This window comes from Salmo trutta, chromosome 2, assembly GCF_901001165.1.
Source record: "Salmo trutta chromosome 2, fSalTru1.1, whole genome shotgun sequence".
In the NCBI taxonomy this organism is placed as follows: Eukaryota; Metazoa; Chordata; class Actinopteri; order Salmoniformes; family Salmonidae; genus Salmo; species Salmo trutta.
Window position 1 is genome coordinate 35,741,783 of NC_042958.1, and position 21,909 is coordinate 35,763,691.

General features: G+C 42.9%; 2 protein-coding genes across 2 annotated transcripts in view; both read right to left on the reverse strand.

Moving 5' to 3' along the window:
- Nucleotides 1-6,471: 6,471 nt before the first annotated feature.
- Nucleotides 6,472-11,741, reverse strand: enosf1 (enolase superfamily member 1). Its single transcript, XM_029700842.1, has 15 exons — nucleotides 11,309-11,741; nucleotides 11,058-11,160; nucleotides 10,645-10,760; nucleotides 10,446-10,532; nucleotides 10,079-10,105; nucleotides 9,570-9,642; nucleotides 9,385-9,423; nucleotides 9,092-9,174; nucleotides 8,245-8,367; nucleotides 8,019-8,153; nucleotides 7,696-7,737; nucleotides 7,445-7,574; nucleotides 7,154-7,253; nucleotides 6,916-6,997; nucleotides 6,472-6,818 (listed from the first exon to the last, which is right to left on the reverse strand). Exons 1-15 carry the CDS (start codon nucleotides 11,387-11,389, stop codon nucleotides 6,732-6,734), a joined length of 1,308 nt encoding a protein of 435 aa, XP_029556702.1. The 5' UTR covers nucleotides 11,390-11,741; the 3' UTR covers nucleotides 6,472-6,731.
- Nucleotides 11,742-11,958: 217 nt separating this feature from the next.
- The window catches only part of LOC115154525 (tyrosine-protein kinase Yes-like), a 48,275-nt gene continuing 38,324 nt past the window's right edge, over nucleotides 11,959-21,909 (reverse strand). Inside the window, exons 11-12 of the mRNA XM_029700829.1 lie at nucleotides 17,561-17,692; nucleotides 11,959-14,212 (exon numbers count right to left, since the gene is read on the reverse strand). Coding sequence (XP_029556689.1) covers nucleotides 14,004-14,212; nucleotides 17,561-17,692 — 341 coding nt within the window. The 3' untranslated portion in view covers nucleotides 11,959-14,003. The remainder of the gene's footprint in view (nucleotides 14,213-17,560; nucleotides 17,693-21,909) is intronic.

Consider the following 21,909-nt stretch of genomic DNA (forward strand, 5'->3'; position numbering starts at 1 on the left):
TTAGCTAGCTAACCAACAAAATGCCTGCTACTTCTGACATACATACAGCAGCATCTTGTAATAACGAAGAGCCAAAGAAAGCAGATAGTCAGGTCGGAAACACGTCATTGTCTCTCTTGTGAGATGAACGCTGGTATCTGAATCAATGTGAATACATTCTGCAACACGGTAACAAAAAGAGAGACCAATAGGAACGGGGGTCATCTCTGTTTTCGGCTCACAATCGAGATACAGTCTCCAGGGTAAATCGATTAAGTTACTTTTCTGTGTGTGCTGGGAGTTGTGCGTGTGTTTCAAGTTTGAAACGCACGACTGAAACCAATGTAATATTTTGACATGGCGGGAATTGCATGCAACAACAAAGCACTACCTCCTTCCTGGACCTTGGCATGACTGTTCAAATGACTAGCTAACTATTTTAAATCAAATCAAATTGTATTGGTTACATACATGGTTAGCAGATGTTAATGCGAGTGTAGCGAAGTGCATGTGCTTCTAGTTCCGACCGTGCAGTAATATCTAACAAGTAATCTAAGAATTCCACATCAACTACCTATTACACACAAATCTAAAGGGATGGAATAAGAATATGTACATATAAAGATATGGATGAGCAATGACAGAGCAGCATAGGTAAGATGCAAAAGATGGTATAAAATACAGTATAAACATATGAGATGAGTAATGTAAGATATGTAAACATTATTAAAGTGGCATTATTAAAAGTGACTAGTGATCCATTTATTAAAGTGGCCAATGATTCGAGTCTGTATGTAGGCAGCAGCCTCTCTGTGTTAGTGATGGCTGTTTAACAGTCTGATGGCCTTGAGATAGAAGCTGTTTTTCAGTCTCTCGGTCCCAGCTTTGATGCACCTGTACTGACCTCGCCTTCTGGATGATAGCGGGGTGAACAGGCAGTGGCTCAGGTGGTTGTTGTCCTTGATCTTTTTGCCTTCCTGTGACATTGGGTGCTGTAGGTGTCCTGGAGGGCAGGTAGTTTCCCCCCGGTGATGCGTTGTGAGTTCGTGAGTGTTTTAGTTGACAAGCCAAATTTCTTCAGCCTCCTGAGGTTGAAGAGGCACTGCCTTCTTCACCACACTGTCTGTGTGGGTGGACAATTTCAGTTTGTAGGTGATGTGTACCCCGAGGAACTTAAAACATTCCACTTTCTCTACTGCTGTCCCGTCGATGTGGATAGGGGGGTGCTCCCTCTGCTGTTTCCTGAAGTCCACAATCATCTCCTTTGTTTTGTTGACGTTGAGTGAGAGGTTGTTTTCCTGACACCACACCCCGAGTGCCCTCACCTCCTCACTGTAGGCTGTCTCGTCGTTGCTGGTAATCAAGCCCACTACTGTTGTGTCATCTGCAAACTTGATGATTGAGTTGGAGGCGTGCATGGCCACGCAGTCATAGGTGAACAGGGAGTACAGGAGGGGGCTGAGCACACACCCTTGTGGGCGCCAGTGTTGAGGATCAGCGAAGTGGAGATTTCCTACCTTCACCCCCTGGGGGCGGCCCGTCAGAGAGCCCAGGACCCAATTGCACAGGGCGGGGTTGAGACCCAGGGTCTCAAGCTTAATGACGAGCTTGGAGGGTACTATGATGTTGAAGGCTGAGCTGTAGTCAATGAACAGCATTCTTACAAAGGTATTCCTCTTGTACAGATGGGATAGGGCAGTGTGATGACAATTGCGTCTGTGGACCTGTTGGGGCGGTATGCAAACTGAAGAGGGTCTAGGGTGTTAGGTAAGGTGGAGGTGATATGATCCTTGACTAGTCTCTCGAAGCACTTCATGATGACGTAAGTGAGTGCTACGCGGCGGTAGTCAGTCATTTAGTTCAGTTATCTTTGCCTTCTTGGGAACAGGAACAAAGGGGGGCCATCTTGAAGCATGTGGGGACAGCAGACTGGGATAGGGAGCGATTGAATATGTCCGTAAACACACCAGCCAGCTGGTCTACACACGCTCTGAGGACACGGCTAAGGATGCCGTCTGGGCCAGTAGCCTTGCGACATGTTTAAATGTCTTACTCACGTCGGTCACGGAGGAGAGGGGGGCCCGCCATAGCGGTGGCACTGTATTATCCTCAAAGCGGGCAAAGGTGTTTAGTGTGTCTGGAAGCAAGATGTCGGTGTCTGTGACTTGGCTTGATTTCTAGTCCGTAATTGCCTGTAGACCCTGCAACATAGGTCTTGTATCTGAGCCATTGAATTGCAACTCCACTTTGTCCCTATACCGACATTTTGCTTGTTTGATTGCCTTGCGGAGGGAATAACTACACTGTTTATATTCAGCCATATTCCCAGTCACCTTTCCATGGTTAAATGCGGTGGTTTGTGCTTTCAGTTTTGCACAAATGCCACCATCTATCCATGGTTTCTGGTTAGGGTAGGTTTTAATAGTCACAGTGGTTACAACATCTCCAATGCACTTCTTTATAAACTCACTCACCAAGTCAGCGTATAGATCAAAGTTATTCTCTGAGTCTGCCCGGAACATTTCCCAGTCCCCGTGATCAAAACAATCTTGAAGCTTGATTTCCGATTGGTCAGACCAGCGTTGAATGGTTCTTGTCACAGGTACATCCCGTTTGAGCTTCTGCCTATAGGGCGGTAGGAGCAAAATGGAGTCGTGGTTGGATTTGCCGAAGGGAGGGCGGCGGAGGGCCTTGTATGCATCACGGAAGTGAAAGTAGCAAATTTGAATGTATTGCCCGCGGTCCAGTGTATTGCCCGCACAACAATCAATGTGCTGGTAGAATATAAGAAGCCGTGTTCTCAAATTTGCTTTGTTAAAATCCCCAGCTAAATAAATGCAGCCTCAGGATATATTGTTTCCAGATTACATAGTCCAGTGAAGCTCCTTGAGGGCCGTCGTGGTGTCTGCTTGAGGGGGTATATGCACGGCTGTGATAATAACCAACGGGAATTCTCTTAATATGGTTGGCATTTGATTGTAAGGAATTCTAGGTCAGGTGAACAAAAGGACTTTAATTCCTGTATGATGTTCTTACACCATGAGTTGTTAATCATGAAGCATATACCCCTGCCCTTCTTCTTCCGAGGGAGATGTTTATTTCTGTCGGCGCGACGCATGAAGAAACCTGGTGGCTGTACAGACTCTGACAACATATACGGATAGAGCCATGTCTCCATGAAACAGAGGTTACAATCTCTGATGTCTTTCTGGAAGGCAACCCTTGCCCTAATTTCGTCTACCTTGTTGTCTAGAGACTGGACATTGGCGAGTAATATACTTGGAAGCGGTGGGGGGTGTACACGCCTTCGAAGTCTGACCAGGAGGCCGCTCCATCTACCTCTTCTGCGGCAATGTTGTTTTGGGTCGGTCTCTGGGATTAGATCCAATGTCCTGGGTGGTGGTCCAAAGAAAGGATCTGCTTCGGGAAAGTCATATTCCTGGTCGGAATGTTGGTAAGTTGACGTCGCTCTTATATCCAATAGTTCTTCCTGGCTGTATGTAATAACACTTGAGATTTTCTGGGCTAACAATCTAAGAAATAATACATAACAAAACAAAATACTGCATAGTTTCCTAAGGATTCGAAGCGAGGAGACCATCTCTGTCGGCGCCATCTTGCAAATGTTTATCATTTGTTTATCATTCCAGATCAGTTTCCTTTGTTGACGACGAAAAGGGTTTTTCTGGAAAGGAATACTCGAAAAACTACTTTGGTTTATCAAAGTAAGAATGAAACCATATCCTCTGAAATAATCCACACGTGTGTTAGCTAAAATGCAATGAATTGTAGGTCTGCCTACATACTTGCATACCACATTCAGTAGGTGGTGCTCCATACCATACATGGGGCAGAGAAGTTGACAGGTCTTGGTTCTGTGTGTGTATGCTGTAGGGCTCAACAAATGCCAAGGAGCGCTCAGAGAAAGGGGTGAATATTTGGGATGCATACGGGTCCCAACACTTCTTGGACAAGATGGGGTTCGGAGACCTGGGACCAGTGTATAGTTTCCAGTGGAGGCACTATGGTGCGGAATTCAGAAATATGCACGCAGGTACGCCACACCCTGACATGGTATTGTAGGATAGTGTTTCAATTCAAAAAATTTAACTAGTGCTTAATTTTCATGGATAATACTTCCCTTATAGATTACACAGGACAAAGTGTGGACCAACTACAGAAAGTTGACACAATCCAGAAGAATCATCATGTGTGCGTGGAACCTCAAAGGCATCTGACAGTCTTATGACTTCACTGTGTATACACTAACAGTCAACGTTGGTTTGTATTGCTCACACACCTGTGCCTGTGTTGTTCCCAGACCATATGGCGCTTTCCCCCTGCCATGCCCTGTGTCAGTTGTACGTAATTGACGGGAAGCTGCCGTGCCAGCTGTATCAGTGCTCGGGGGACATGGGCCTGGGAGTGCCCTTCAACATCGCCAGCTACGCCATCCTCACCTACATGATCGCCCACATCACAGGACTTGAGGTGGGGCAGACATAAGCTTAAATTCCCTATTCGCTAGCACCCTCCCTTCGACTCAAAGGATGATCTTTTAAGTGTAATAACCGGTCTATAATAAAAGCAGGGTAGTAAAATAAGGTATTTCATTCCTGCCTTTCTCCCTCCAGCCTGGTGAAAGTAGGTTCATGACAGACACAACTGAGATATACACACTGCAGTGACAGGTGTGTAAAGCTATGGCCACACAGACGCATGAAAACAAATACACATTCATCATTCTGTATTTGTCCATCAGAAGTTCAACTATTTTCAGACTAGTTGCAAAACGCACAAAGGCCTACATATTGTGCGTTTGACATCCTGTCGTCCATTATCCGTCAACGGATGACTCCCATTGCAAAACCATTGGCTCAATCCATAATTTTCTGACACAAAATGTCTGGCCACGGCCCAAACGTGATGACTCTTCCCTTACAGCTCCAGAGAGATACGGCCCTTCCCCAAGCTGAAGCTCATTCGGACGGCGGAGAAAATAGGGCCCTTCCCCAAGCTGAAGCTCATTCGGACAGCGGAGAAAATAGATGACTTCCGTGCAGAAGACTAAAGTCGTTGACTACAATCCCCACCCCATCATCAAAATGTAGATGGCAGTTTAAATGGGCTTCAATTAACTACAATGAACAAAAATAAAAAACATGCAACAATTTCAAAGATTTTACTGAAGTATAGCTCATGTAAGGAAATGTCAATTGAAATAAATTCATAAGGCCCTAATCTATGGATTTCACATGATTGTGAATACAGATATGCATCTGTTGGTCACAGATACCTTAAAAAAAAAAAAAAAGGGGCATAGATCAAAACCAGTCAGTATCTGGTATGACCACCCTTCATTTGCCTCGTGCAGCACACTTCAATGGCTGTGCGAAGTAGCTGGATATTGGCGGGAACTGGAACACTGTCGTACATGTCGATCCAGACCATACCAAACATGCTCAATGGGAGACATGTCCGAGTATGCAGGCCATGGAAGAACTGTGACATTTCAGCTTCCAGTAATTGTGTACAGATCCTTGCAACATGGGGCTATGCATCATGCTGAAACATGAGGTAATGGCGGCGGATTAATGGACCGACAATGAGCCTCAGGATATCGTCAATAGATTTCTGTGCATTAAAATTGCCATCGATTAAAAAGTAATTATTCATTTATTGTAGCTTACGCCTGCCCATTCCATAACCCCACCATCACGGGTCACTGTTCACAATGTTGACATCAGCAAACTGCTTACCCACACAACACCATACACGCCAGCCGCCTGGTACAGTTGAAACTGCTGCGACGCCAAATTGCAGTCAGGTCAGAGCAAGCAGATTTGCTTCCCTGAGACAATTTGACAGTTTGTGCAGAAATTCATTGTTTGTGCAAACACGGTTTCATCAGCTGTCCGGGTGGCTGGTCTCAGACGATCCCGGAGGTGAAGAAGCCAGCGAGATCGTGGGCTGGATTGGTTACTCGTGGTCTGGGGCTGTGAGGCCAGTTAGACGTACTAACAAATTCTCTAAAATGATGGAAGTAGCTTATGGTAGAGAAATGTACATTCAATTCTCTGGCAACAGCTCTGGTGGAAATTTCTGCAGTCAGCATGTCAATTGCATGCTCCCTCAACTTGACATCTGTGGCATTGTGACAACTGCACATTTTAGTGGCCATTTGTCCACAGCACAAGCTGCACCTGTGTAATGATCATGCCGTTTTATCAGCTTCTTGATATGCCACACCTATCAGGTGTATGGATTATCTTGGCAAAGGAGAAATGCTCAGTAAAATGGATGTAAACAAATTAGTGCACACATTTTTTAGGGGGGGGGGCATATGGAACATTTCTGGGATCTTTTATTTCACCTCATGAAAACAACACTTTAAATGTTGTGTTTATATTTTTGTTCAGTGTAATATCTGGGTGGAGGTTTTCCTTTTGATTGAAATATTCTGGTACAGTACAGTGTCTACCTGTTGCCTTTTTAGATTCAATTGTGTATTTTATGGTTTTTAATCACAGGAATTTGGTAAATAAAGAATGTATACATTTAGTTAAAGCTTGATTATTGGCACAAACATCCCTGTTAGAAACATACAAAAGTGAAATAATTTCATCTTGTGCAGTGATAACCAATACAGGAATTTTTCAATGGTTACTTAAGAATATCATTGTCGGGCAACCTTCTGTGCTCGGTTGAAAAATCTACTTTAACTGCCCGGCTTCCTCCACGACACCGTACCGTCACTGGAGGTTCTTCCACACTTGCCCCTGAGGGTACTGGTGTGTCTGCACTGACGACTCCAACATCTCACAGGAGTAGCCTGGATCCTGATGGAACAATGACCAACAGAAACCATGGGCAAGACTTAAAAGATCCACAGCATTTAAATGACCACAACACCAGATCATTTTGATTAAACCATACCTTGGGAGGCATGTAGTGGGCGTTCTGAATCACAACAGGACTTCTGAAGTGCTGATGGAGGTGGTCCACAAATTCACACATCCTGAGAAAGAGAATAGATTTTATTTCAGCACCTGACCACAGCTCAAATAATTACAGTTATAACCAAATTAAATAATTATGGGGTCATTGTTATATATTATGTCATTGTAGCTTGAATGGTTTAGAATGACGGGCTGGGATGTCCATGTTCACTCACCGGTTGTCAAGACTGGCAGACACAGAGATGTAGTCAAAGAGAATCAGGTGCTGAACCAGCTCACACAGTCCAACACCTCCAGCATGAGGACACACAGGCACTGGGGAAATAGATTAAAAGATAAACACACAGCACGGGCACGGAGACACAGCTGAGCTCATACTCATCAAGCATCTGCTGATCTAGGATCAAGTCCACCCGTCCGTACAATCTTATCTACAAGGCAAAACTGATCCTAGATTAGCACTCCTATTCTGAGATGCTTTATGAATATGACCGCTGATGTCTTACCCTTGAACTTGTGGGCCATGAGCAGCACGGCTAGGTTCTCGTTGACACTGCCCAGTCTACAGCTGTCAATCTGGACAAACTGCAACGCTGACGCCTGAAGGAACTGCTTGAACATCACTCTATTATGGCACTGGAGGGGCCACAAGAACAACATTATCACATATCAGTTAAACTGACTAAATACTGATACCGCTAGTGTAAAACACTGAACACCACAATGAGTCAGTAACACTGACACAGTGAGTCCTAACCTGTTCTCCTGTGGCCACGCCAATGCCAAGCGGAGCCAAGGCCTGCAATGGCAGAACAGAAATGTGAAATTTAAGCAGAAACAAGCATCAAGGCTTGGAGAATAACCTTGTATTCTGAATCCATGACTGTTTCTCAATTTGTGCTTCTGCAATTTCTCACATCCCATCTCCTTGACTCCTCAAAACGCATCAGAGAAAAAAGGTCCAAGGGGAGGGACCTGGGACCTTCTCTAATACAGTTGAAAAGGAGGCGAGGAAAAAGGATATGAGGAATCATAAAGAAATTGAGAAAGAGCCCAGGCCTCAGATCCTTCCTTCATCACCTTGGAAATGGCAGCATGTCCCAGGATATCGTCAGGAGAGGTGGGCTCTTCGATCCACAGGGGTTTGTACTCAGCCAGCCTGGTCACCCAGGTTATGGCCTCGCCTACGTCCCACCTTTGGTTGGCATCAATCATCTGAAACAGAGAAGACAATTGGCTGCAGAATGATTTGATCCAATCCTGTGCATGAGGAGGTTTACTGAATCCAACAGCATTACAGATTTACCAGTGTGTTGTGGGGTCCAATCATCTGCCGTATGAGACTGCACCGGCGAATGTCATCCTCTAGGTCAGCCCCCACCTTCACTTTGAACTTGGTCCATCCATCATTTAGTGCATCGGTGCACAACTATAGGAAGATAGAGATATACAGACTGCCATACAGTGGGATCCAAAATGATTGACACCCATAGCTCTGAGAAATGCCAACCTCTCACCATTACCAAGGGAGGTTAGCATGTCTTGGGGGTATGATCTCTAACCTCTCACCATTACCAATAACAGGGGAGGTTAGCATGTCTTGGGGGTATGATCTATGACCCTCTAACTTTTTCACTCATCATTCAGGATTATACGTAATCATAGTAGCATCCACATTAATGTAGATGTGTTTAGAAACATTCTATTCTTATTTAAAATAAGTGACAACACAATTTACCATTAATTTCTATTGGGCATAAAATAATCTGAAACATCCAAAACAAACTGCATATGCTTGATGTAGTCATTGCATGCTAGGACTGTGGGACCAAATATTAAACTTTTGACTCCTTTATTCATAATAGTATTCAGGGGTGTCAACTTTGACCCCTATCTTTAAGAAAAAAGTATCACTTGTTAAACTGAGAAATTGTATTAGTATAGAAAACAATCCACTTTTTTTGCATTCAATATAGCTCAGTATTTATTATTTAATACAGTAATTATTGCTCATCTTTATTAAGGGTGTCAATTTAAGACCACACTGTATATACTGTTTCCCTATGGGGCATGGTAAAACGTAGTGACCTACATAGGGAATAAGGTGCCATTTGGTACTCGGACCAATGCACAGCATGTGTATGAGAGGAGACCTGTTTCAGCAGCTGGTCGGAGTATCCTAGCCAGGCACAGGAGGTGGTATAGGCAGGATAACCCTCCTTCAGCATCTGGTCCACTGAGAGGTCATACATTCACATCAATACACTTCATTAATAAAATGCATAGTCGATTAGAGGAAGATACATTTTTATAAATTGCAGTACTGAGTATATTATGAGATCGTAAGCACTTCATATGTCTATGTGTTCAAGGAGGAGGAATTACATGCACTAAACTCCACTTATCAAAGCCATTAATGTCTCTCAGGCCCTTTAAGTATGCTTACCTCTCTGCTGCTTCCCCGTCTGAGCTTTCACAAGTATATCTGAGAGAGCGCACGAGAGAGAGAGAACACACAGAGCAAAGATCATAGTTTTTGTAGACTACCTTGTGATCCTGTTAAACCAGAGTGCAGATGGCCATTTCTGGCAATAGAGGAACATATTATGGACAGTGTTCAGCAAGACATACCAAGCGCCTCCTGTTCAGTAAGGGCATCAGTGATATATCTGAAGTCAATGCATGAGATGAGCTTTCTGGGGTCCTGAGGCAAGAACACAAGTACATACACTACTTCATCCTAAAGCGTGTCTGATTACAGCACATTCCAAGATGTACACATTACAGTGTGTCATTCTAAACTTTATGCGCAACCTCATATTCCAACGTCGCACAAAATGGAATATGACGTTGCGGATAAAGTTCGGCACAACAATTTCACATGTACACATCTAAAGACCTGCATCGCTATACTGAGAGCTTTTCCATTTATAAAAAGACGCATTTGGAGCTTTTGTTCGAGCCCACATACTACAGAACGAGGATGTCAATCGCTGGTTTGGGTAAGTTTCTGTCTTGACATTTCTAGAACATGCCATTTACATCCAAAATACAGATTTGATTGTCAAAAATAAAACTTCTTTAAGTTTGATGCTTTACTCAAGAGTAAAGTTAAAAAGCTCTCCATATCAGCAACTTACCATTTCAACAAGCAGCTTCCACAGTGGCTGTTGACAAAAGGACAACAGTCATTTCAGCAGTATCTTGACATATGAAACGTCTTGCTAGATTGCTTGGCATGCCTGGTCCACTAACATCCATAGCGTTGCTGTCTGATGAAAACCTCATCTCCAAAATCAACAAAATATTTAAAAAAAAAACATTTTCAGTACATTCTCTTGGTCCTATAATATGTTCAGAATACATTGAGGGGTTACTGCTTTCAATTCATTTGAAAAATAAATAAAATCAGTTACAAGGTTCAGACTGCAACAATTGCTGAGGAGGCAATGTGGGCCATGGTCAAAACTAGCACACTATATAGGGGACAGGGTTCCAATGTCTCACCTTGCCCTCGGACCGTGCCCAGAGGTCCCATACTGCATTCAGGACCGCCGCAGTGGCCAACTGAATGACTCCTTTCTCTGGTCCAATCTGGCACAAGACCAGGGGAAAAGAGCTGCTTACACACATCTTTCAGTGAAGGTTAGTTACTCAGTTTGGATTGATTAGGGTAGTTTGTGTTGGAGTGGCTGTGTACACTCACCCATCGCATCTGCCCATCGCTGGTGAGGAGACGGTAAAATCCACGGAAGTCACTCACAATCTCCTCTAGAGATTTCCCCACAACTAGGGCTGACAGGGCTTCCACAGCACACACAACTGCACAGTTTAAAGGGACAAATGTTACTCATTTGAAGACAGTACACAGTATTATCCTCAGACTGGCAGATAGGTTCACAGGACAACTAACAAGTAATGCATAGTCATTTAGAGAGTATCTGGGAGCACCTATGTTCTGGTTGCATCTATGCATACAAAGCCAGACTGTGTTGTGTTTACACATATTACCACAAGATGTAGCTGTGAATCAAATGTATTTAGACTACTAAACAAAGCCCACCAACTATAACACTCAATAATACATTGAAATGGTGAACGTTGGATGAAGAATCTTACCAATTTCTGTGCCTCTCCCCACAGTAAAAGTCAACCCATATCCATGCATTCCTTGATCAGTTTCGATGACAACATAGGCGACAGAGTAGTCCGGGTCGGTGTGCTGAAAGAAGCAAAATGTATATTTTCCTATATGATCCTTAGGGCTACCATAGGTTGGGGAAACTGTGACATGAATAAAGAAAGTGCTGCAGAAATAACTTTTATCTGCAACTTCTGCAAGAAAGCATTCATTGCATTGATGTACGTACCATTGCGTCTGAACCATGTTGCTCCAAAGACGTTGGAAATCTGACATCGCTGACAGTCAACCTTACAATTTTTTTAGGCATTTTGCGCAAACTTTTTGACAGGAAAGTTAGCCCGCCAGTGTACTATCGCTTGCTCAACATCGAGTAACGCTCACTGCGATTGGTTGAAATGCGTTTCCGCGTAGGAAAAGTGTGATTCTCACATGACTTTAGGCAATCATACTGGCTACAACCGGGTGAATCAGTTTGGCGTTGATTGCAATCTATTTGGAACCGGATGCCTCTTGGGCTCGAACCGGGTGCTCCGTTCTGTCCGACGGCAACAGTGACGCGCATGGAGTAATGAGTAGGATTCGGTGTTTTCACATGCAAAAGTTATTGGTTTTGATAAAAACGTAGCATTGTTGACAATATGACAGTGCAAAGCAGATTACCGTTGAATTTCAGCAGGGCCCGCCTCCCTTAACGGCTGGTCACATGACGGGCCATAGCCTAGGTAAATCCGGGGCAGTTTAATAGATCTCCGTCAATGTAACCGGAAAAAATGAATTCATGCCAATAATATTAATAATATTAACATTGTGACATCAACTCCCTGTTGTCTGTATAAAACGATTGAATCTAACGAATTCAACAAAGAATACCACACATTCAAATCTGAAATGTTTAATTTTCCAACTGTACAAATTCCACAGATTAGCATCCATAATTACTTCCACACCAACTTTATAACTTGCGTTCTAGTCTTAGCTGTCTTTAAAAAAAAAACGTGATATCAACTGTCTGTATGAAACTGATGAATCTAACGAGTTCAACAAATAGCACACATTAAAATGTTTAATTTTCCAACTGTAGAAATTCCACAGATTAGTATCTAAATGATATTTATCTTTCCACCAACTTTATGACTTGCATTCTAGTCTTTGCTGTCCTTTTTTTATTTATTTATAAAATTAGGATTTCACAACTTTGTACAAAGCCCTTCTTTAAAACCTCAGCTGACCATGTGTGTTCTGCCCATCTATGCAAGTATGCATAATCAAATGCATCACTGAATTGATGAGTTTAAAGAAAAACAAAGGAGGAAAATGACAACTGTTGATGTGACATGACACATTAAAAAGTCCTTTGAGCTTCCTCCGTGTTGCAGTCTTAATAAAATAACTGACTGCTCACTGGTTATGACAACTTTATAAAAAAGAAAATGTCAATTAAAAACGAATCTTCTTTGTATCTAGGCTGAAACTGTAGACTGAATTAAATCCATTCACACAAAATCACATGTAGACAACATAAAACAGTTCAGGTGCTTTGGCAATATTTTCCCATAAAGGCAAAATTGTTACTTTTTTAAAACCCTTTTTAGAACTGAAAATGAAACACGTGAGGATGAGTCAAGTATAAAATCCAAAAGAGAACGTTTGTTGAAGGACTTCTCCATGTATGTGAAAGAGAATGCCAAGTCCTCTTTAACATAGGTGTGTAGAAGCTATTGCTGGCATGTAATGGCCAAATCAGGTGGTTGTATCAACAAATTCAAATTCTGGAACTAAGAGGGTGAACATTTAGTTTGTGTTGTGTAGTGCTATGATATGTGCAGGGACGAGACATATTGGCATGTAGCTTAGTGATCTACAGGTCTGTGGGCTTTGCAAGGAGAGAGCTGAATATTCTCCCATCTCACAGTGATATACTGCTCTGGGATGAAGTTTCCCCTAGGTACAGATCTAAGATCAGCTTCCCTTTCCATAACAATTAGTAGGGGAAATGCTAAATTTAACCAAGATCAGTGTTTAGGGGCAACCTTACTCCTACATATGCAGAAAATACTCTGTAGTGATCTTTAAAGAGGTTATTTAACTTGGCATAGCAATGGTCTGTCAGGGACACATAACATGATGGCCTTAGTGTTGTAAAAATGTCCAACTGAAGGACTCGAAGGGAAGGCTTCACATGAACCTAGAACCATGTCCATGATATGAATTATTCTTTCATTTACATAGAATAAAATCAACAAATAAAATAGAAAATGAGCAGACAAGACGGACCCACACAACTGTCCCTGACCCGCGCCACTCAAGTCAATCGTTCAGAAAAACACAGGAGAAAGAAAAGCATTTTCCAGTTGAACTGGCGAAATGTACTGAACACAGAACTGAGTTATTTTAACTGAAATATTCCCACAGTACTTGACAATATTTTCATCGCTTACAGTACATCCTTCTCTCTCATCCACCATTTTGGAAAGCTCTTATTCCAAGGGCCCCTACCCATCTCTCTCATGTGGTATTTTCACAGTTCAACAAAGATTTTAGAAACAACACAACAGAATGATTGGTCACTTTGAAAAAGAACATGATCATTATAACCATGTGGGAAATTGAGGAATAAAAAAAACAAAGGAACAAAAGGAGTAAAGTCATACAAACTAAGACCTGTAGTACCTAAAATTAAAAGACAATAAAATGATCAGTAAAAATTAGTGTAAAAAAAAAAAAAAATAGCATATTTATTTTTATCATCAAGGATAGCAGTGGTTTGTGCAACTCGATAACCAAGCTTCCAGTTGCCTTTTCTGAAGCACATTATTCATAGCATTTAATCTCCATGCGTCTGTATCAGAGTCTGTTCCTCCTGGGTGGAGGGATACTTTGCACGGTGAAAGGGTCCAGGGCTGCGCTGCGGCCAGGCCTGACTATAGGTTATCCCCAGGCTGGTACTGTGGCTCCGTGGCTGTGAAGTAGTCCTCCAGGAAGGACTGGATGTACTCGAAGGTGGGCCTCTCATCGGGGTCCTTCTTCCAGCACAGCTTCATCATCTCGTGGAGGGAGTCTGGACAACCCTGGGGGCAGGGCATACGGTACCCCCGCTCCACCTGCTCCAGGACCTCCCTGTTCACCATGCCTGGGTGGAGAGAGAGAAATGGAAAGAAAGAGATAAATAATAGAGCGGGGGGGCTCAGTCTGTTTAGTGTCCATTACATTAACTGTGCAGTCAACCGTATCAGTTAGGTCACGTAATAAAATCAAGATTATCCACAACAAATCTAGGTCTGTGATCTAATTCCATTGAGACATCGCTCCAATAGACTATATTACACCCCCCTCCTCCCTCCCCTCAAAAAAGCCTAAATAAAAAGGAGGCCTGAATCAGGGGTTGGAATCGGTTCAGGGAACAGAACCAAAAACAATGACATTTTTCAAGGAACAGAATCAGTAATGAAAGTGATATATACTGTTCCGGAACAGAAGCATTATTTTAAAAGCATGGGAACCGGTTAATAACGTTATATTATGTTACAGGCATTTTTTTCCAGTCCCACAAAAACACAAAGCACCTATGCAAAGCCCTCTGTCACTTAGAAACTTATTCCACTGTCTGTCTGCCAGCTGAAAACCTTTGCCAGAGCGTGTAGGCTGCCTGCCCCTCCCCTTCAGAAGCATAGTCTACTGTAGCCTGCTGACGTTACAAGCAAGATTCAGAAACTAAGGAGAGATATTTAATTAGAGAAGAATGGATACACTTTTTCAATGCTAGTTAAGGATGCTATACAGCACCTTCGGAAGGTTTTTCAGACCCCTTGACTTTTTCCACATTTTGTAACAGACGTATTCTAAAATTGATTAAAATGTTTTTTCCCCCCTGATCAATCTGCAGACAACACCCCATAATGACAAAGCAAAAACAGGTTTTTAGACATTTTTGCTAATCTATTTTTGGAATAACATGGAAATATTCACATTTACATAAGTATTCAGACCCTTTACTCAGTACTTTGTTGAAGCACCTTTGCGGGGATTACAACCTTGAGTATGACGCTACAAGCTTGGCACATCTGTATTTGGGAAGTTTCTCCCATTCTTCTCTGCAGATCCTCTCCAGCTCTGTCAGGTTGGATGGGGAGTATTGCTGCACAGCTATTTTCAGGTCTATCCAGATGTTTGTTTAGGTTAAAATCTGGGCTCTGGCTGGGTCACTGAAGGACATACAGACTTGTCAACACTTCTGTGTTGTCTTGGTTGTGTGCTTAGGGCCGTTTTCCTGTTGGAAGGTGAACCGTCACCCCATTCTGAGGCCCTGGGGTGCTCTGGAGCAGGTTTTCAGCAAGGATCTCTCTGTACCTTGCTCCGTTCATCTTTGTCTCGATCCTGACTAGTCTCCCAATCCCTCACGCTGAAAAACATCCCCACAGCATGATGCTGCCACCACCATGCTTCACCATAGGGATGATGCCAGGTTTCCTCCAGACGTAACGCTTGGCATTCAGGCCAAAGTGTGTCATCTTGGTTTCATCACACCAGAGAATCTTGTTTCTTATGGGTTGAAAGTGTTTTAGTGACTTTTGGCAAATTCCAAGCGGGCTGCGATGTGCCTTTTACTGAGGAGTGGCTTCCCTTCTGGCCACTACCATAAAGGCCTGATTGGTGGAGGTCTGCAGAGATGGTTGTCCTTCTGGAAAGTTCTCCCATCTCCACAGAGCAACTCTAGAGCTCTGTCAGAGGGAACAACGGGTATTTGGTCATTTCCCTTACCAAGGCCCTTTACCAGGTGGCCAGCTCTAGGAAGAGTCTTGGTGGTTCCAAACATCTTCCATTTAAGAATGATGGAGGCCACTGTGTTCTTGGGGACCTTCAATGCTGCAGAAGTTCTTTGGTACCCTTACCCAGATCTGCTCCTCAACACAACCCTGTCTCGGACTTTTACGGACAATTCCTTCGACCTCATGGCTTGGTATTTGCTCTGACATGCACTGTCAACTGTGGGACCTTATATAGACAGGTGTGTGCCTTTCCAAATCATGTCCAATCAATTTAATTTACCACAGGTGGACTCCAATCAAGTTGAAGAAACATCTTAAGGATGATCAATGGAAACAGGATGTACCTGAGCTCAATTTTCATGTCCCATAGCAAAGGGTCTGAATACTTATGCAAATAAGGTATTGCAATTTTTTTATTTTGTATAAATTTGCAAAAATTATCTAAAAACCTAATTTCGCTTTGTCATTATGGGGTATTAAAAAATAAATCTATTTTAGATTAAGGTTATAACGTAACGAAGTGGAAAAAGTCAAGGGGTCTGAATACTTTCCGAAGGCACTGTAGTTATTTATTAACTACAAAAAGGTAAGACTTGTTTTTATTTAAATTCTGGTGCCGCTCTGCACACACTAGCTTCTTAGATAGCTAGCCAGCTCTGGTCCAACATTAAGGCAACTCTCTGAAGTTCAAAGACACTCAAAGTTCCTTCATACTGTAGAAGCTGCTCATCCGTAGGTATAATTCTGTGGGTCTAATTCAGATAATGAATGTCATAGCAACAAGATGCCCAGCGCTTCAAGTCAAGCATCTTCCTCCGTCTCTCCCCACCTGCAACATTTCAGTCGCATCTCGCGCCCTACAATGGTCTGTACAATGCACACACAACCTGCTCTATCTGCACTGATTGGTGAAGTAATTTAACGTCGAGCTAAATGTAATAAAAAGGTTGATTTCAGAGGTTTAAAAAGTAACAGAAAGGGTTAGGGTTTGGGGTTCAAACCGGTTCAGAATTTAATTTTGCTGGTCGGGAAAAGTGGAACGAAAAAATATATATAATGGTACTGTTCAGAACGAAACGATTGGAAAATAATTTTGGTTCCAAAGCCTGGCCTGAAGGTTAGTGTCTGTGTGTGTCAGTGTTTCAGAGCACCCGCCAGCCTCTCTCTCTCTCCCCAGAGCTCGATCAGTCTGGGACAGATGGTTCTAAACAAGAGTGGTGTTCAATCTCCGGATCAGATCCCACCAGATGGTCTCCTCTAATCTTAGCCAGCTTGTGTGTGTGTGTGTGTGTGTGTGTGTGTGTGTGTTTACCCCACAGAGACAAAAACAGCAATCAGACAGTGTCACCCCTGGCCCACTTCCTAGGACAGTATTAACTAGTCTAGGCAATAAGACTTGTGACGGATCAGCTTTAACCAAATTAGTCACTTCCTTGTTTACATTGCGCTGGCATCTACTTCTATGACTACTCCTCCTAATCACACAAGAAATCTGCTTCCCAGCTTCAGGCATCATACAATTGAAGTATCTTAACCAGATGGACAGCCTCACAGACTGCCATTGTTGTTATGGGTCTGCGTCCCAAATGGCACTCTAATTCCTACATAGTGCCCATTCCCTATGAGCTCTAGTCAAAGGAAATGCACTATATAGGGAAAAGGGTCCCATGTGGGACGCAAACATGTTTTTTTTATTTTGTCTGTGTTCTCACCTGGATAGGGCACCCTGCCCTTGGTCACCAGTTCGGTGAGTAAGATTCCGAATGACCAGCCATCTGACTTGATGGTGAAGCGGCCGTACAGAGCAGCCTCAGGAGCCGTCCACTTGATGGGGAACTTGGCCCCTAAAAACCAGAGCAAGAGGGGACGAGATAAAAGAAGAGTGGGAAGGGAGAAAGACAGAGAGAAGAGGGGGAAATACAGAGAGAGAAAGGAGACAGAACATTAACTTCCACTAGGGGTCATCAGAGACCTTACAGCTGTACCATAACCACTGAGAAGTGACCAATATTACAGTTCACACTCAAGTCTGCCATAACAATTACACTATTGACCTCCGTAACAAAATTGATCATAGCTTAATTTTTAACGGTTGAAGTGTGATCTGATTGCAAGGTAATTGATCGAAAAAGAATCCTACATTATAAATATATCACAGCAGGTTGAAAAATCAAAAGTCACATTCCAAAAGGTTTAAGATTGTTGTTGAGTGGAAAAAGGAGTGTTAATGTCAAACGCCTGTTTCTCTGCTGAAACCATTGGGCTTAAATGGTTAACTAGCAGGAAGCTTGAGAAAGAGTTTACTCACCTCAACTAATCAGATTGAATATGACCATCTGCTTTTCGCCATTAGCCTAATTTACCATGGTAGGAAATAGGGTTGAATATTTTCCCGCTATTATACAAATGTTCCATTCCGAGAATAAATAACTTTTCTCCCGGGTAACCCTGTATTTCCTACCAAAACCTGAAGTGTCAATCTAAAGCATTATAAAGGATATAAATATGTCTGGATTTGATTAGAAAGAACTTTGATCAGCATGAACATCCAAACCTGATGCTACCTGAGCCTGATGAGCCATATATTCAATGCATTTTATGAGCCCTACAATAATGACATTTAATGAGCCAATCACACCGACAGTAGATGAAACTGAGGAGTATTTCGGTCTGTAATAAAGCCCCTTTGTGAGGAAAAACTCATTCTGATTGGAGAGCTAGGCCCAACCAGTGGGTTGGCCTATGCCCTCCCAGGGCTGTGTGGGCCTGGGAGGACATCAATCCATACATTAGGGCCTAAATATATTTTAAATTAATTTGAATTGACTGATTTTATTATATGAGCTGTAACTCTGTGAAATTGTTGCATGGTGCGTTTATATATATATATATATATACACACACATACATACATACATTTATATACACACACACACACACACACACACACACACACACACATACTGTATATATCTTTTTTTATGGAAAAATACTTGTCTGAACTTAAACAACTTAAACCAGTTAGAAAGTGTGTAGAAAGTATAATTATTTAAATGTAATTTAATCTCTGAACAATTTTTATTCAATCACAGCATTTCAGCAATAAATGTTTATTATTGACAGTGAAAGAGGTGGGAATGTTGTTCCCTTATATATATTTCCAGAGTTATTTTCTTAAAAGACCATTGGGCGTCTATTACCAGAATGCTAACAAAATTAGCCCACTTGGAGTTTGCCAAAAGGCACCTAAAGACTCTCCGACCAGATGAAACCAAGATTGAACTCTTTGGCCTGAATGCCAAGCGTCACGTCTGGAGGAAACCTGGAACCATCCCTATGGTGAAGCATGGTGGTGGCAGCATCATGCTGTGGGGGTGTTTTTCAGAGGCAGGGACTGGGAGACTAGTCAGGATTGAGGCATAGATAAACAGAGCAAAGTACAGAGAGATCCTTGATGGAAACCTGCTCCAGAGCACTCAGAACCTCAGACAGGGGCAAAGGTCCACCATTCAACAGGACAATGTCTTGGCTGTGTGCTTAGGGTCAACGCAGGAGTGGCTTCGGGACAAGTCTCTGAATGTCCTTGAGTGGCACAGCCAGAGCCTGGATTTGAACCTGATCGAACATCTCTGGGGAGAACTGAAAATTCCCTCTCAGAGCTTGAGAGGATCTACAGAGAAGAATGGCAGAAACTCCGCAAATTCAGGTCTGCCAAGCTTGTAGCGTCATACCCAAGAAGACTCGAGGCTGTAATTGCTGCCAAATGTGCTTCAACAAAGTACAGAGTAAAGGGTCTGAATACTTATGTAAATGTGATATATTTCTAAAAAATATTTCTGAAAGCAAATATTTCTAAAAACCTGTTTTTGCTTTGTCATTATGGGGTATTGTGTGTAGGTGGATGATTTAATACATGTTTTAGAATAAGGCTAGAACCCAACAAAATGTGAAAAAAGTCAAGGGGTCTGAATACTTTCCGAGGGCACTGCAGGTAGGAGCTACCGAATGTCATTTTTTGTGAGTTTCAAATCAAATCTTATTTGTCACATGGGCCGAATACAACAAGTGTAGACCTTACCGTCAAATGCTTACTTACAAGCCCTTAACAAACAGTGCAGTTGAAGAGTTATGAAAATATTTACCAAATAAACTAAAGTAAAAAATAATAAAAAGTAACACAATAACATAACTATAATGAGGCTATATACAGGGGGTACCGGTACCGAGTCAGTGTGCGGGGGTACAGGTTAATTGAGGTAATTTGTACATGAAGGTAGGGGTGAAGTACCTTAGCATTTACATTAAACAGCAAGTAGCAGCAGTGTACAAAACAAATTGGGGGGGGGGGTCAAAGTACTAGTCCAGTGACCATTTGATTAATTGTTAAGCAGTCTTATGGCTTGGGGGTAGAAGCTGTTGAGGAGCATTTTAGTCCTAGACTTCGCGCTCCGGTACCGCTTGCCGTGCGGAAGCAGAGAAAACAGTCTATGACTTGGGTGACTGGAGTCTGACAATTTTATGGGCTTTCCTCTGACACTGCCTACTATATAGGTCCTGGATTGCAGGAAGCTTGGCCCCACTACCCTCTGTAGTGGCTTACGGTCAGATGCCGAGCAGTTACCATACCAGGCGGTGATGGAACCAGTCAGGATGCTTTCGATGGTGCAGCTGTAGAACTTTTTGAGGATCTGGGGACCCGTGCCAAATCTTTTCAGTCTCCTGAGGGGGAAAAGGTTTTGTCGGGCCCTCTTCACAACGGTCTTGGTGTGTTTGGACCATGAAAGTTCGTTGCTGATGTGAACAACAAGGAACTTGAAACTCTCAACCCGCTCCACAACAGTCCCGTTGATGTTAATGGGGGCCTGTTCGGCCCGCCTTTTCCTGTAGTCCATGATCAGCTCCTTTGTCTTGCTCACATCGAGGGAGAGGTTGTTGTCCTGGTACCACACTGCCAGTTCTCTGACCCCCTCCCTATAGGCTGTCTCATCGTTGTCGGTGATCAGGCCTACCACTGTTGTGTCGGCAGCAAACTTAATGGTGTTGGAGTCATGTTTGGCCATGTAGTCGTGGGTGAACAGGGAGTACAGGAGGGGACTAAGTACACAACCCTGAGGGGCCCCAGTGTTGAGGATCAGTGTGGCAGACATGTTGTTGCCTACCCTCACCACCTGGGGGTGGTCCGTCAGGAAGTCCAGGAACCAGTTGCAGAGGGAGGTGTTTAATCCCAGCTTAGTCCTTAGTTTAGTGATGAACAAGAGACGAGAGACATTGTGCAAATGAACAAAGTTTTGATGCATGCCGTACTGGCTCTCCAGCAGCATGTCTACACGCTGTGTCTGTGTGGAGTCTGGAGTCACTAGGGCAATGGGCCTGCCTGCTCTGCTCGGAGAAGAGGGGGGAGGAGGAAACCACCAAGAACAGAGAGGAGAAAAAACGCAAGGAAATCAAGATAGCAGAGGCAGCTGTACAAATAACTCAACCAAAAGGCTTTGACTTCTCAAACGCTAGCACAATATGATGCCCCATCAATTTAATAATTCAGCCACTTACTTAGATAGCAAGTTAAACTTAGGGGTCATGTTAACACAGAATTATGCAGTTTTCACGCAGGTAAAAAATATGAAATGCATAAGAAATATCTAGCTATGTTTTGTAAACACAGATCTAAAATGCTTCTTATTGTAATTTCTCAGCATCAGACAATTTTGTGCGCAAGTTGCACTTCTAAACTTGGATGAGAATTCCCTAATGGGCATTCTATTAGCTGACAACGCTCTGACTGATGTGGACCTACTTATCTCTGGTACTTTTCAAGATTAACTTTAAGCAAAACATTAGGAAATGTAGCTGGCTACATTCTTTCTATGACAGGCCTAAACATTAGAAATATGATGGCCATGCATCGTATTTGCTTTTTCATTGTAAGCTCATTTAGTTGTGTGTCTTCCAGCCAAATAGCGTTGCACTTCTGTTGTCATCTGATGAAAATGAAGCTATTTTCTGTGTTGCACTAACGTATTTTCTGTGAAGGAAAACTATAGTTGCACGTCTCTGATCACTC

Coding starts and splice junctions, on each gene's coding strand:
- enosf1 (XM_029700842.1), bottom strand. CDS start 11,389: ATGCCTAAAAAAATTGTAAGGTTGACTGTCAGCGATGTCAGATTTCCA. Junction 9,424..9,569: donor TACTGAACAGGAGGCGCTTG/GTATGTCTTGCT, acceptor GCGCTCTCTCAG/ATATACTTGTGAAAGCTCAG. Junction 7,738..8,018: donor GACATGCTGCCATTTCCAAG/GTGATGAAGGAA, acceptor CTGCCATTGCAG/GCCTTGGCTCCGCTTGGCAT.